This window comes from Molothrus ater, chromosome 20, assembly GCF_012460135.2.
Source record: "Molothrus ater isolate BHLD 08-10-18 breed brown headed cowbird chromosome 20, BPBGC_Mater_1.1, whole genome shotgun sequence".
NCBI lineage: Eukaryota > Metazoa > Chordata > Aves > Passeriformes > Icteridae > Molothrus > Molothrus ater.
The window spans coordinates 7042702-7056990 of record NC_050497.2 but is presented as its reverse complement, the minus strand read 5'-3'; the positions used below and the strand labels follow the sequence as shown (position 1 = coordinate 7056990).

The window sequence follows — 14289 nt, the reverse complement described above, 5'->3', positions numbered from 1 at the left end:
GAAACAAATGAATCAAGATACTCACTTCCATAACTCAGTTCAAACTGTGACAAGGCCTCTCCCTTCTCACTTGCTCTTTGTGCAGTGGATTTGTGCTCCTTCTCTGGCTTTTTACCTGGCCCCTCAGCACTCTCTGAGTTCACATGGGAGGCCCTATCCAAGCTATAAATGGAGTGGCTGCTCCCACCACTGGTGTTGCCAAGGCCTCCTCCTTCTTCTGTAGACCTACACAAGAAAGAAGGGAAAGGATTTAGTTTTGTCAGTAGAACGAGAATAGGAATGACAAGAAGAAAATGCATGGGGTGTATGTCCACTCCAACATCTGCATATATCACAGATCAGAAAACAACTTTACCTTTTGCTCTTTATCAGGGTCCCATTCTGCTGGCTCTCATATCTGGAAGCTGCTCCCACACCAGTCCTGACAGACTGCTCTGCAAACCCTGCTGGCTCAGCCTTGCGGCTCTGCCTGTCCACCAGCGGCCTCTGGCTTGAGAAGCTCCTCTTTGCCAGTTCCCTCTTCTCTCCCAAGCTCCCAGTGCTGAGGCCACCTTCCAGCTGGCCCTCACTCTCTGGAGCTCCATCTCTTCTCTCCCGCCGCTCGCTGAAGTCGCTGCTCTCAGACGCTGTCTCCCACTCCTCGTTGGCATGGTCTGAAGAGTTCTGGTAGGACAGCTCAGGAGAGCGTCTGCCCGAGATGCTGCTCTTCTCTGCAGTGCCCAGTTTGGGTCTGCCTGGCCACTGGCTGGGCAGCAGATTAGGGCCCCCCTCCTCAGGGTTCCACTGCCCAACTGATTCCCTCTCCTGCCTGAGGCGTCTGAACCGTGGGGGTTTGTCCTGGCGGGGAGGACGCCGCCTCCTGAAGGGCCTGTTCTCAATGTTCTCCTGATCTGCTGAGTAATCCTCCTGGAAAAAGTGCCTTTTGTCATCCAGATGACTCTCATCAAAAACCCGGCTGGAGAAGGAATCCGTGTGTTTGTAAGAATCCTGAATGTAGTCCCTGTCAGACTGCTGCCTGCTCCCAAAAGTGTCTGATGGAGACGAGTGGCTGTACTCTTGCCACCCTCCTCCCCCACTCCTGCCCTGCCACTGGGTGGGCTTCTCCATGAACCCTCTTCGCCCATAGCCAGAGTTGCTCAGCCTCGGTGGCAGTGATCTCCCAAAGGCTCTTGGAGCCCTCATCTTAGGATCCAGGCTATTGTGATCATCTGAATAGATTTTGTTGGACCTCCAAGACTCTTTGAAGTCTCCCTTTTTCAAATCACTGTCCTCTCTGTCCAGCACAGAGCCTTCATTGCTGTTCTCCGAGCCCCTCTGCCGGCGACGCTTGGGGAGCTCCTCATACTCTGAGCCCTCACTGTGTGTCTCACTGGCAATCCGGCGCCTTGGCTTGCCCCTGGGGAAGTCCTCTGGCTGGTTGAACTCCCGGAGCCCTCGGCCCCGGCTGCTCCTCTGGTTGTTGTTGTTGTTGTAGACCCCCCTGCTGCTCACAACCGTGCCTCGGCCTCTGAAAGTGAACTCTCTGAAGCCTCTCCCTCGCCCACGCCCTTGACCTCTCCCACCAAAGGCTTGCTCCTCATCGATGAAGATCCAGTTGTTTCTTTTTGTGGGAGGGAGATCGCTGCTTTCTCTGGATAGTTTGTTCTCCCAGGTTCTTTCTGGCTTCTCTTCTTCCTCCTCCTCCTCTTCTTCCTCTTGGGATTTCTCAGCCTCTCGTGCAAGGCTGGTTTGGGAAGAACCTTTGTCATCCAGCAGGTAACGCGTGGAGTTGAGCAAGGCAGCAGAGTCATCTGACTCATTTTCTACCTTCTGAACAGCTGCCTTCTCCTTCAGCGGGCGTGAGCTGTCCTCTCCCTCCAGTTTAACCTTCTCCATCTCCTTCTCCTTCTCTTCCACCTTGAGGGCTTTCAGGACTGGCTTTTTAATGGGGCCTGACCGCCGTGTCCTCCCCATTTGCTCCTGGGGCTGCCCGCTGGTGCTGCGGCTCTCAGGAGCCCACTCTGGTGTCTCTTCAGTGGCCTGCTTGGGATTGGCTCCTTCTTTCTTCCAGGGGTCAGCACTGAAGGACTGCTCATCCCGGGGTACTTCTTCAGCAACTTCTGCTGCTGTCTCTGCAGGTTTCTGATGGTGGCTGATATCCCAACCGTTATATTCAGGCTTCTTCTCTGCTTGGATAAAATCAGGTTCCAGGGGTGAACACCTCAGGTTCGTATGGCGGCTGCCAGCAGGACAGGCTTCCTGCACACTCTCCTGGTGCTGGAACAAGAGATCCTGGCCTATCCTCTGAGAGGACAGGCAGCTGTCAAAGTCTGCTTGGGCCTTCTTGTCAAAAGCATTCAAATACTCCTCCCTTCTCTCCTCAAAGAGATCTCGCTGAGTGCTCAGACTCTCCGGCCTTCCAGAAGCAGAGTAACTTTCATTCCTGAGAACAGAACAAACAACAAAGGAAAGTCAGGTAATGCAGAGCATAGCAGAAAACCAAGGGCCCAGGCTAGACACAAGAGGTGAAAAGAAATAAACTGCAGTTTATGGTAAACCATGAGGCAATTGATAAATTGATAAATACCAAAATGCTGGGCAAAGCTGCTGTGGCCCCAGGCTGTACTGCCTGGTTTGCTAAATCAATACATGATAAAGAAAAACAGTTCCTATGATGGGCAGCAAACTTAAGAAATTAAGGGAGATTTAACCTCCAATGATGTGGAGATCTGAAAACAAAGAATTTGCTTTAGAATGTCCAAACAAAGTAGGAGACAAAGTAGCAATCATCAGATTTTTTGACTCATGGCTTTTTATACCTTCCCATGTAGGTGACAAGTCCTCCTCTCCCTCCAAACAGGCTCCAAGCTGGCCAGATAGCTCAAAAGCTCTGTGCAAACCAGCTAAAACACTCAGGAATGTAAGAGTGCTCCCAGATCAGAACCTGGGCCTGTTCACAGACATCTTTCAGGCCAGCTCTACACCTGCTTTTCAGCAGATGGCTTACAGCAGCACCTCCCATCCCAGCATGCATGAGGACAGGGGAATTCTGCACTCACCTGGCATGCAGCCCCTCCATGCTCATGTTGTCAGCCTGTTTCTGATGTGACAGGGAGTATGCTTTGCTCTGCAGGGGTGTGTAGCTGTCCTGGCCCCACACTGGCACAGGATCCAAGGGAGCAGTCTTCCTCTCTGCCTGCCCTGCCTGACAGTTCTGATCTTCAGACCGACAGCTGCTCCCACTGATGGAGTCCTGCTGAATCATGGGCTTCATAATTCCTGCTCACAACAGAGTTCATGCCATTAGCACCAGGATTTCACAGACAAGAAGAATTTAACAATCTCCTAGCTTGACTCCCCTTCCTTCTCAGGCAGCAGGCGGCTGCAGCCATGGAAACCTCCCTTGTAAAGCCTGTGCTTGGAAAATGCACAGCTGGGAAATACACCTGGAGTGATACAGAAGATGACAGCTCTCACAGCCCAGCCCACACAGACACTACACAGCATCACTGGCTTGGGATCAAGCAATCCACCAACTCCAGGGAATGATTTATACATCCTGATGTTTACACTCACACCTCTGAAGACTAGGACAATATAGGAAGGTGCAAAGTGCACAGTTCAGGAACTAGAGGGTTTGTCCATCACACTGCCTAAAAGGGGTCTATTAAGAGTTTACATTATTACAGTAACTGCAAAACTCATCCCTCTCCTCCAACAGGCAAGATCAGTGGATCTGCTACCCTTTCCTCCAAGGGGCAAGATCAGTCACATCCACTAAGGTCAGAAAGCAGTCAGGGAATGTCTCCCACTGCAGTGCAGAGAATGGACAGACACATGTCTTCATGTCTTCCCTCCCAGTCTCCCACCACTTCCCACTGCAACCAGCTTTCTCACCCCCAGAGAAGGGATGCCAGCCAGAACGCAAAGTCTGGACAGAGGTTAAGACAACACAGCAAATCTCCAGATATGAACCAACTCAACAGCCAAGATAAACACTGGCAACAGCTCACCTGAAGGGTGAAGGGCTGAAGGGTAGAAATCCACGGGGGTGCGGCTCGGGGCCATGCGAGGGTCCATGTAGGACGGCATCATCATCCAGCGGGGGTCGAAGCCGAGCATCTGCGGGTGCGGCGGGTAGAACGGCCGCTGGGGATGGGAGTGCGACGGGGGAGGATAGACCTGCTGCTGCCAGTGCTGCATCTTGTACAGCTGCTCCTGCAGGGAACACCATGGGCCATTGGACATGGCTGTGGGGCCAGGAATCACACTGGGGTGCTGGTCAGCCAAAGGAAAACACGCGCCACCAAAGGATCAATCTCTGATCAGATGGGAGGGTGGGGCAGACAGGGCTAATTCACTCCCAGCTGGGAATCTGGCAGTTGTTATTCTGTAATACCAGAGCAGCCAGGCTACCACACCACTGTGGGCCAGCCTATGTGGCCAAACACAAGGGATCAGCTTTAAGACCACCATTTGCATCTTCTCAACGCTCCTGAATGAATACAGGACAGCTTCCTGTCAAACACCACTTCCTAACTGGAACCAAATACTTCAGGAGATGTTACATTTTCCAGGAAATGCATCTCTAATTTATTTAGTGTGTAGATATATTAGTTCCACCCCTGTCAGCTTAACAGATTAGATAAAAACAACCTAAATCACATTAAGAGAGCTATTAATATTTTACAGTGTTTCCTGGGCATCCTTCAGAGACAGGCTGGCACTTGCAGGTTGTTTCCCCATCTCCCACACAGCCAGTCCACCTTCCTTTAGCTGAGGACTGCCATGATGCTAATTTGATTTGACATTTAACTTTTGCTGAAGGTCCAAAAATAATATATATTTGAAAGGAGTTTTGTGTACTGAAGAAAGCTTTCAAACACTAAACAGCTCCAATTAACATCAAATGCATCTACTTACTTGTCAAAACGTGCCACCATATTTTTTTGCTAAGCTTAGAACAGTGTCAGATACTGGAACTGTTTATTAAAAAAGCCAATCCCCAACTGCAGAGCAAAAGAGACACCTTTAAATCTGAATCTGACACATCATTACAGCAAGGAAGGCTCTGATAAATGCAGATTATATCTACATTACCTAGTCCTCTGGTACCTCAGAGAAAATATTGCCTTCACAATACCATCACTTTTCCATTTTATTCTCTTCATGGAGCTACCAAAGCAGCAATACAAGCCAGCCAAAACATGCACTGCCTCATACATACTAACATCACAGAGGATAAGAGAAAATAAAATAAAACTTCATGTTCTTCCACTAGTGATGACCTGTGGTATTATTAGCATGACAGCAAAGACATCCAATTTTTTTAGTTTAAGAGCAGCTCTTTTCAAGAGTAACATTAGGCAGCATTTGCTGCTGTACATCTGAATCATGAAAATGTCAACTGCCGAGCAATGAGCACAGGGAACATCCATAAAAGAGCAATTACTGAGCAAAAGCCAATTGTGAGCTCTTCCCTAAGATCTGCAGCAGCATTGATGATATCCCATTTCAAGTGGTTATTTTATGAAGAATGGCAATTAACTTTGCATTATCTGAAGCCTGAATACTCTGTCCCTTGGTTTGGCTCTGCTGCCCTACAGAGACTCACTGCATCTGGCAGCAGAGCTGCACAGCACGTATGGCACATACAGCACTGAAAGGTCAGGCAAGAGCCAAGATGCACAAAGCAGCTCAGCTGAGGTCTCAGTGCCCCAGAAGAGTTTTCAATGCAACAAAAATGAAACATTTAAGACCAAACATTTTTACAGTGCAAAGAAAACAATGATCTCAAAGAACCTCCCAGAAAAAAAAAAAATCTAAGTAGGTATTATGTGAGAGCTGAGCAAAGGATCAGCCCCTCTGCAAAGGCAGGAGGTGGAATGAGAAGTGTGCCACTCCCAAACTCCCTCCAAGTCCAGAAGCAGTCCCGGAACTTGCCAAACTAAGCACAGTTTGCCCTGGCAAGCAAATGGCTGCCCATACCTACAATGGTAAGGACACAGCAAGCACCGAGTGAAATGGAAGCAGCTGAACCCCAAGGGTTTCCCCTTCCCCTGTGCTGTGTATTCAGGCACTGCAGCAGTGCTGAAGAACAGCAGCTCATCTTGTGCCAGAGAGTAAAAAGAGACGTTCATCAGGTTCAAGGCTAGCCCAAAGAACAGAACCTCCCCTGGGCCAGGCCTACACAAGCACCAAGAGAGCCACTCATGGTTTTGGATGTGGGAACATCCACAGCTTCTCCTGCTCATGAACATTTGCAAACCAGAGCTCTGTCACAAACCACACAGTCCTAAGAGCTCCAATTGTCAGGAGATGCCCAGACAACCATGCAAGACAAGTGAACATTTCTGACAGCACTGTATTTTTCTCCCAGGCAAGTGACAAACCTGGCAGAGCTCTACCCACAACAGCTCGACCATCATAGGGTGCAAGGAAAACCCATGTAGCCCACAGAGAGCACTTCCAGGATATTTCCAAGATGAGAAGTACTGAAAAAGGCCAGGGTAAAACCCCATTTATCTCCTCCCAGCCCAAAGACTGATGGTGTTGAGAACTGAGCAAAGACAATGGTTTACTGGGGGTCCAGAAAGTGGGTTGTGAGCCATTTACCTGCTGCTGTTGCTGCTGCTGCTGCCTCTGGAATCGTGGGGGAAGAGACTTCTGGTATTTGTTGAATTCTTGTGCTGGCGAGGGAGCTTCTCTGAGCTCCTCCTCACTGCTGCTTTGGGCTGCTGCTGCTGGAGCAGGACTCTCCTCTTCCAGATAGCCAACAGAAGCATCCTGTGTGTGAAACTCAGGGGTTGCTGCAGAGAAGAAAACAATCCTTCAAGAGCCTGCTCATGACAGAGCTGCGATTGCACCATCACCACACAACATACACAGCTGGTGGCATGTCCTGATTGTAACACATGGCTGAACCTTACTACAATCCTATACAGAACATCCTTTACCTTGACAGCCCTAGAGAGGGTTTTGTCCATCTTATTTTAATGATAAATTCTGAGATCCTCCTTTACTATCAGCCTTCTGCTTAAGCACTGGGGAGAAAGTCCTTTTCCCCGTTAGTTCTTAAACCTGGCAGCACTTACTGGTTTTCTGATCTATGGCCACGAGCACTTAATATTATCATCCAATCATGAGAAGCCCATGAGGCCCATTCCAACAAGCCCTCTGCTAGCACAGCTCACTGAGCAGAGATAAAGGCAACTGAAGTTTGCATTTGTTTTAATAGCTTTTTTTATTTAATCAACCTTTGTCAACAACCCAAAATACTATGCAGAATACAAGCAGCAGCTGATCTCTCAAGGGCAGCTGAAGGACCCTCTGAACACTCCCTCCCAGGAACTCCTCCACTCCAACTAAAATATCAGCACAACAGCAAAAAAAGCAATTTTTACAGGGTGAGGCAGGCAGTATTTCTGTACCTTTACGGAAAGCATGGCCATTCTCTTGTGTAGTGTTTTTCTCTGTGCTGGGAGGTCGCACATCTTCATTCTCTGTGTGTTTCTGGGTCTCCCCATTCTTCTGAGCCAGTTTGCATTTCTGATCAAGTTGCTTGAGCTTTGCAGCACAGGCTGCCAGGCGCTCCTCCCTGGCTCGCCGTTCCTCCTCCTCCCGTCGCCTCCTGGCTCTCTCGACAGCCTCAGAGATCTCAGAGTGCACAAACTTCTGTCTCACAGGCACCTTTTCTTCTTTATCCTCGAGGGACTGCTGTCTGAGAACACTTCCCAGTGCGGGCTTCTGCTAGAGAAAAAACATTCCTCCAGAAGTGTGATCCAACCAACGCCTCTATCTTGAGATCTGCATCCCGTGGTGACAATATCTCCTTCTGACTCCCTCCCCTCTATCCTCAAGCACAAATCCCCCTGTTACTGGGAAGAGCTATTGATAATTGGTTCAGTAACTCCATTTTCTCACTGACAACCCCACTGTTCTGGACCAGCTTCAATTTCTTTTCCCTAGTGGAAGTGCTATGCAGATAGATTTCTCTCCAGGTGGATATAAACTAAGAATAGAGAAATTCATCAGCATCCCATTTCCAGTAAAATGTTAAACTGGCCTCTTATGGACAGTGATGGGCTTCCAGCTCCTCCTCATGAGTTCAACCTACCTGGTATTCTGAGGCAGAGCTCCAGCCATTCAGCTTCCTTGGAGGCTGCTGTGAATCCTGTGCTTTCCGGACTGGCCGGGACAAAGCAACTGAATCATTCCAATTCTTTCCTTCCTCCAAGGTGTGCTTGACATCTGCACTGTCTGCAGAGCTCAGGGACAACTGTCGCTGCCTTCTGGGATCCCAGCTGTTCCTGTCACATAAACAGCTTTATTATCGCATCTGCTACTTGTTTCAAAAAGCACTTGGAGCCTAATCAAGTGGCAAAGGCAACTGACTAATAAAAAGGAAAGACCACAAAAAAACCACCAGTACAAGTGATGTGCTTCTCTGAAGGTTCAACTCCACTATTGTGCAGCAGGATAAAGGTGAGAAAAGACGAGGAAAAAAGCCTGGCAAACTCTAAGTCAGCTGCTAGACCTACACAAAGCCTTGAAGACCACTCAAACACTGCCCAGTAAAATCAATGAAGTCACAGTAACAAATCAGAGGGGATCAAGACTCCACATTTAGAAGAAGTTTTTAAAGATCCTGGTATTGCTCACTTTTACTAAAGGTAAATTGCAGGTGCAAACACAATGACTTCTTACCACTTCTGTCGTCCATCTTTAAGAGTTTCTTCTTCTTCTTCATCTTCACTAAACTTTAGTTTCTCAGAATAATCCACTTCATCATGAATGCCTACGAAGGCAGCAAGGGAAAAGAGATTTATGAGAGGAGAGAAACAGGCCCCTTGTTCTGATAAAACTTATGCCCCCCTTTAGCACTAAACTACAGGACACACAGGCTTGGCATGAACTACTCACAAAGCCAAATGACCAGCACTGGTCCTGGAAATCACAGAAGAGCTTGGGTTGGAAGGGACCTTTAATGTCATCTACCAACCTCTCTCAATGAGCAGGGACAACTTCAGCTACATCAGGCAAGAAATATGTGAGCAGTGCGGACACACACTAGTGAACAGCTGGACTGGTCCCAGAGGAGGAGCAGCAAACAGCCTGGGAGTGGGGGCTGCAAATGAGAGGGCAGTCGCCAAGCCAGACTGTGTGCAATTGGATACTGAATGCCATGACTGAACAGGCAGGACTAATTCTCCTTCCCAGCACCCACAGTACTATCCCTCCTGCTGTGCTTGGTGTTTTCAGATTTTAGGAGTCTTCAGATCCACTTCCTTGAGCACAATGTGATGGAAGGATCAGAAGGATCCATTGTGTCATCATTTACACCAATTTCACAACTACACAAAGCCAGAGCACGAAGGCACTTTACCTGCCCATCCATCATCTGCATCATTGTCCAGCTCATCCAGCCCCTTCAGGTTCTCTGCATTGATGATGGTGGGCCGGGGCACTCGCTCCAGCTGCTGCCGAACTGGGCGCGTTGGGCGAGACAGGCTGAGCCTGTTCTCTTTTCTGTAGGGAAACACAGAATTGGTCAGCAAAAAGATAATCAAAGAATGCAGAGCTGAGTTTGTAACACCAAATCAGTCCTTTTCTACTATGCACATCAATACTTATATACACTTATATACAATGCATCCAAGTTTCTCTCCCTGTCCAGCAGTTTCTTCCCCTTGTATACCTGGTACCCACTTCCTAGAACTTACAGATCAGAGCTGCAGCCCCTCCACTCTAGGATCACACTCCAATTCCCATGTCTGCCTGCTCTTCAGACACACAATGCTCATAGTCTTGCAGCATTTCAGCTGCTGTTATAGCTGGAGAAAAGCTCTGCTGCTTTGGGTAAAGAACAGGGTTCCCCTTTGGTGCCTGCATCTTCACACATGGAACTGCATCCTTGGCCCAAATTCTTGCCTAGTTTAAGGTTCATGTCACACCCTGAACCTGCCTCTCAAGTGGGAAAGCGATGGCAGCCTTACCCATCCTGGTCATTCATCTGGAATTGTCTGAAAGGTACCCGGGGCTCAAGCCGAAGCTGAGGAACAGGGAAAGACCCTCGCTCCAGCGATGCAGGGGTCTCAGATGGCTGTTGTGGACACATCTGGAATGAGGCAAAGCAGAACAGCCTGGTTTTTCTCCTGGCCACAGGAAGGTTTACCCAGATTGGGTTACAACATGTGCATGGTAGCTGCACCCGCACAAAGGGGAAACAAACATTTCACATCTGGCTGCCCCACAGGCCACGTGCTAATTAATGGCTCCCTCTCCAGCTCCAGAGGGAAAAGGACAACTGGACAACTTCTCCTTGGGCTGAGCAAGGCTGTGCTACACAGACTAAAAACATGTCAAGAGAAGGATCCCTGAGCAAGCTCTGGAAGCCAACCAGAAGTCCAGAAAACACATCCCAGCTGCCTTCAACTCCCCCCCTTATCTTACAAGTGAAGGGCATCACAAAGGTGTGGAGGAAGGGTCACTCACAAAAGCAGGCAGCATGTCATGGTAGGTGGGAGGCTGGTAGACGTTTCCCATGAACTGCGAGGCCCCTTTGCGGAGGGGCTGAGCTGGGCGGAGAGACGGCTCCTTGGCATCGCTGGCGCTCGCTGAGGAGGGGGCCCCGTCTCCAGAGCTGGGGGTCTTGCTGCCCAGCTCAGCAGGGGAGGCGGTCAGAGATGTGGCAGAGGTGACGTTCCTCCCACCGCCCTCCCTCCAACTGGTGACATCTGCAAAGGAGGTAATAATTATGTTAATATTTGTAAATGCAGGCAGCTACTCTGCCAGAAAGTCTCGAAAGCTCAAGTACTCTGGTCAAGACCTAATTACCCCAAGGTTGTAGAAAAATATCAAGGATCAAGAAGAATTTCCAACTGTGTTTATTTTCTTAAGAGAGGAGCAGCATCAGCTGTTACTAAGTAATTGCTGCACCAGTGGTGTCCTTATTTGCCAATAAACCTGAACTCCTATCAAGAGTGCTCCCCATCTCCACAGTCCTTACCCTGCAGAATTAAGGCCAATTAGATGCAAAAACAGTGGAAGAGAAGCCTCTTTACACCACACACTGATTTCACTGTGGCTCCCCCAGCACGGGAAGGGGCCTGTTTTGCAAAATCACATAGCAATTTTTATTAAACAGTGTAGTAGATGACAGTCCATACTTGGCTGTCTGGACCACAGAACATCAGCACCACATGCCAATCTGTGATCATCTGCTAAGCAGCCTGACACGTGTAAGCTCATAAAAAGAGAAAAAGAAATGTAAGGATGAAGTTCTTGGTACAAAACAGGGTCAGTGGGGTTACTGGGCTGGGATAAGGCAGACAGACACAATCCTTCACTCACTCTGGGGGCGGAGGCTTGGTCCTGGCCCATACGACGGATCTAAGGCGCCCTTTTCTTTGCCAACCTTGTCCTGCTCGCCAGCTGCTTTCAGCGTCGGAAATTCCTCGGGAGAGAAGGATAACAGTCGGCTTGAGGCCCTTGAACCTGTCAGACAAATAAGTGTGGGACTCAGAGAAGATCTTTCCACTGCTTCAACTCCCTGATGACATCAGCCTGGAAATGTGTTTCCTGGGAACCTGGGCCTCTGGCACATTTAAACCCAAATTACTACAGTACCAGCACCTCACTTCACATCCCCAACACTCTCAGACACTGTCACCAACACGTGTCCTCACCCAGCACTCCCACACTCAGGTTCTTCATTTAAATACTCATATTCAACAAAGTCAGTGAACTTTCTCAGCTTCCAATTATTTTTGGGAAGTACAGAATTCAGAGAGAGGCAGAGATATGAATTCTGCAAGATCGCTCATAACTGATACCCTGCTATCAAGTATCTGACATCTCTATTCAGACTCTTTTTGCTCAGACCTCACTCTGCCACGGAAGTCTATTGTTAAAATTTCTGTTGATCAGTGAAACACCACAGGGTAAGGGCAGATGTTCTATGCTCTCCTCCCTGCTGCAGCATTTTCAAGACACAGATCACGGGCCAGATCAGGTCAGGTTCATTTCTAGTCACTGGCCAATTGTCTTGCTGAGTCATCAGTCACTCCAGAACAACAGCTCTGTCAATTCTAAAGATCTGCCAGGGACTGGAACACGAAACACAGCAATTCTCCTAAATCTGTTGGCAAGATAACACTGAATAAAAGGAAATTACAAGCATTATTGTACTATTACACATTAAAAGATTTGCTTTTTTGAGAACTGTTTCTTAGTGTTACTTGGCTAAAAAGCTCTCTTAAAAAGGGCATTTCAGAATTCTATTAGAAGTATCAGCCATGAGTACTGAAGACTCGACAAAAGTCCCATCTATCTTTCTCCTTCCTTGCCCTGAAGAATCAAGACAGACTGGCTTAAGTAATTTTCATTTTTTCCAGTTTTCTGGAACTTGCACACTGCACAAGACCTCCCATGTGAAATTTCCAGGAAAGACTCTGCAACAGCTGCATGAAACACTTTCAATTTTAGATAGATGAAAATACTTGAAAAGGACATAGCTACTTTGCAATAAATAAAGCAAAGACTTGCTGAAGAGTTCTGATTTTTACTGAACTAGAATGGCAGGTATGTGTCCTTCAGGGGAGACATCTACCCTCAGGTAAGGCTCCACCATTTGAGGACTATTTACATGCAGCCATTAACAATCTGTACTCTAACACTAAGCAGCATCACACTGAAAAAAAGTTTGGTGCCCCTTTTATTTCTCCAAATGTCCTTTATACAAAGACACAGGCACGGACAAGTCCATCATTAATTTATTAGGCCATTTTTCTTCAGGATACACCCTCCAAAAGAGATTTGATAGCTCTAAGACTTAAAAAGAGCAAAAAGCAAGAGATTCTCTTCTTTGCCTGTAATACCTGAATTAGCTAAGAAGGAAAAGCAATTGTTCAGTGCCACTAGAGAAGAGGTGCAAGCATGGGATGCCCTAAGAAATCCTTTCAGACAGATTTCTGATGCTTCTGTAATTCAATTACCTTCTAATTAAGCTGTTCTTAGCCACATAAGCAACTGTTTTCTTGGGTTGAGAGCTCTACATTGTTAAGTGTGACCTAAAATGAGTTTTCAAAAAATCCTTTAAGAACATTGTTAGATGATCAGATTTCAAAATGACTGTACAGGTCTACACAGAAAGAGTCATAAAAGTACCAATTAACCAAACAAGACAGTCTTTGCACTGGCCACCAGTCTCAGGCAAGTACAAGTCTCTGCTTTAACATTTAGCCTTTGAGAAATACCCTCTCATTAAGGGCCTCATTTAATTTAGGATAAATTTGTCCCCTCTGTTTGTGCAATCAGCAGCTGTCTGTTCTTTCAAATATCTCTGCAATTTCACTTGACAAGCGAATGGTTTCAGGTCTGTTCACATTATAACAGTGGAACTGAGCTGTTATTCTCACTATGGTTTTAATGGCACTACTCAGTGCAGCTGGAAACCACCTCCTGTGTGGAAATGGATGCATCTGAACACAACTAAACTCCCAATTCATGTTAACACTGCCTCAGGATTCTCAGTCAAGCAGAAGCCATTAGCAGCACAGTTACTGAGGGACACTTAACAGCAAGGCCTCAGCCAATGTGTAGGCGAGTGCACCCTGCAGCAGCTCCACTGCCACTTCCACCCACTGCCACTGCAACTCCCTTGGATCACAGATCCTGTACAAGAACATTCCAGCCTCACTTCTGACTACCCAGTTAGTGATGATCCCCTTGCTACAGCCCATGGAGATACCTACATTTCCCCTCTCCAATGTCTCTTTCTTCTTCTCTTCTAAACCAATCCCTCCCCTATTTCACAGTGTTTACTGCACCTTTGTTACACACTGCTCTGGGCTGACTGAAGATGCTCATGATGGGGGCAAATGTTTCCTTTCCTCTTCAGAACCTTCCCCTCCCAGAACTCCCTGCTGCATCCCAGGAGCATGACCTGCTCTGGTTCCATGTGGACACGAGACACATTCTGTCCAAGCCATGTCTTGCACTGGCAGCCCTGAACTGACTCAGCTGCATCATTCCAACCAACAGAGCACACAGACTGGAAACAGGACTCACAGCTTCACTCCCACTCTGCACCAGGCTGACAGGGAGGCCAGGAAGAAATGGAGCCCTCCCCATCTCACGTCTGTCTGGGAAAAGCAGGCACATACTAGGCTCTGTTTATCATACTCACCACCTTCTTGTCCTGCTGGCTTTCCATTCAGCTGTGCCCATGACTTTGGTCCACCTGGCACTGAATTTGTACTCTGAAAACAAAACAAAGCAAAAAGAAAGCCCAACATGGATCAGTTAAGA

At 47.8% G+C, this 14289-nt stretch overlaps 1 protein-coding gene across 9 annotated transcripts in view; it reads right to left on the bottom strand.

Annotated features, from left to right (window-relative positions):
• The window catches only part of PRRC2B (proline rich coiled-coil 2B), a 46638-nt gene that overhangs the window by 16581 nt on the left and 15768 nt on the right, over positions 1 to 14289 (bottom strand). For 6 of the 9 annotated variants that reach the window (XM_036394042.2, XM_036394050.2, XM_036394048.2 and 3 more), the window contains exons 5-17: positions 14168 to 14240; positions 11332 to 11475; positions 10474 to 10715; positions 9975 to 10096; positions 9365 to 9507; positions 8686 to 8776; positions 8096 to 8288; positions 7410 to 7728; positions 6595 to 6788; positions 3993 to 4197; positions 3039 to 3258; positions 356 to 2422; positions 26 to 225 (exon numbers count right to left, since the gene is read on the bottom strand). In XM_036394042.2, the coding sequence (XP_036249935.1) occupies positions 26 to 225; positions 356 to 2422; positions 3039 to 3258; positions 3993 to 4197; positions 6595 to 6788; positions 7410 to 7728; positions 8096 to 8288; positions 8686 to 8776; positions 9365 to 9507; positions 9975 to 10096; positions 10474 to 10715; positions 11332 to 11475; positions 14168 to 14240 (4213 nt within the window). The remainder of the gene's footprint in view (positions 1 to 25; positions 226 to 355; positions 2423 to 3038; positions 3259 to 3992; positions 4198 to 6594; positions 6789 to 7409; positions 7729 to 8095; positions 8289 to 8685; positions 8777 to 9364; positions 9508 to 9974; positions 10097 to 10473; positions 10716 to 11331; positions 11476 to 14167; positions 14241 to 14289) is intronic. The other 3 variants (XM_036394047.2, XM_036394051.2, XM_036394049.2) reach the window with 2 other exon arrangements.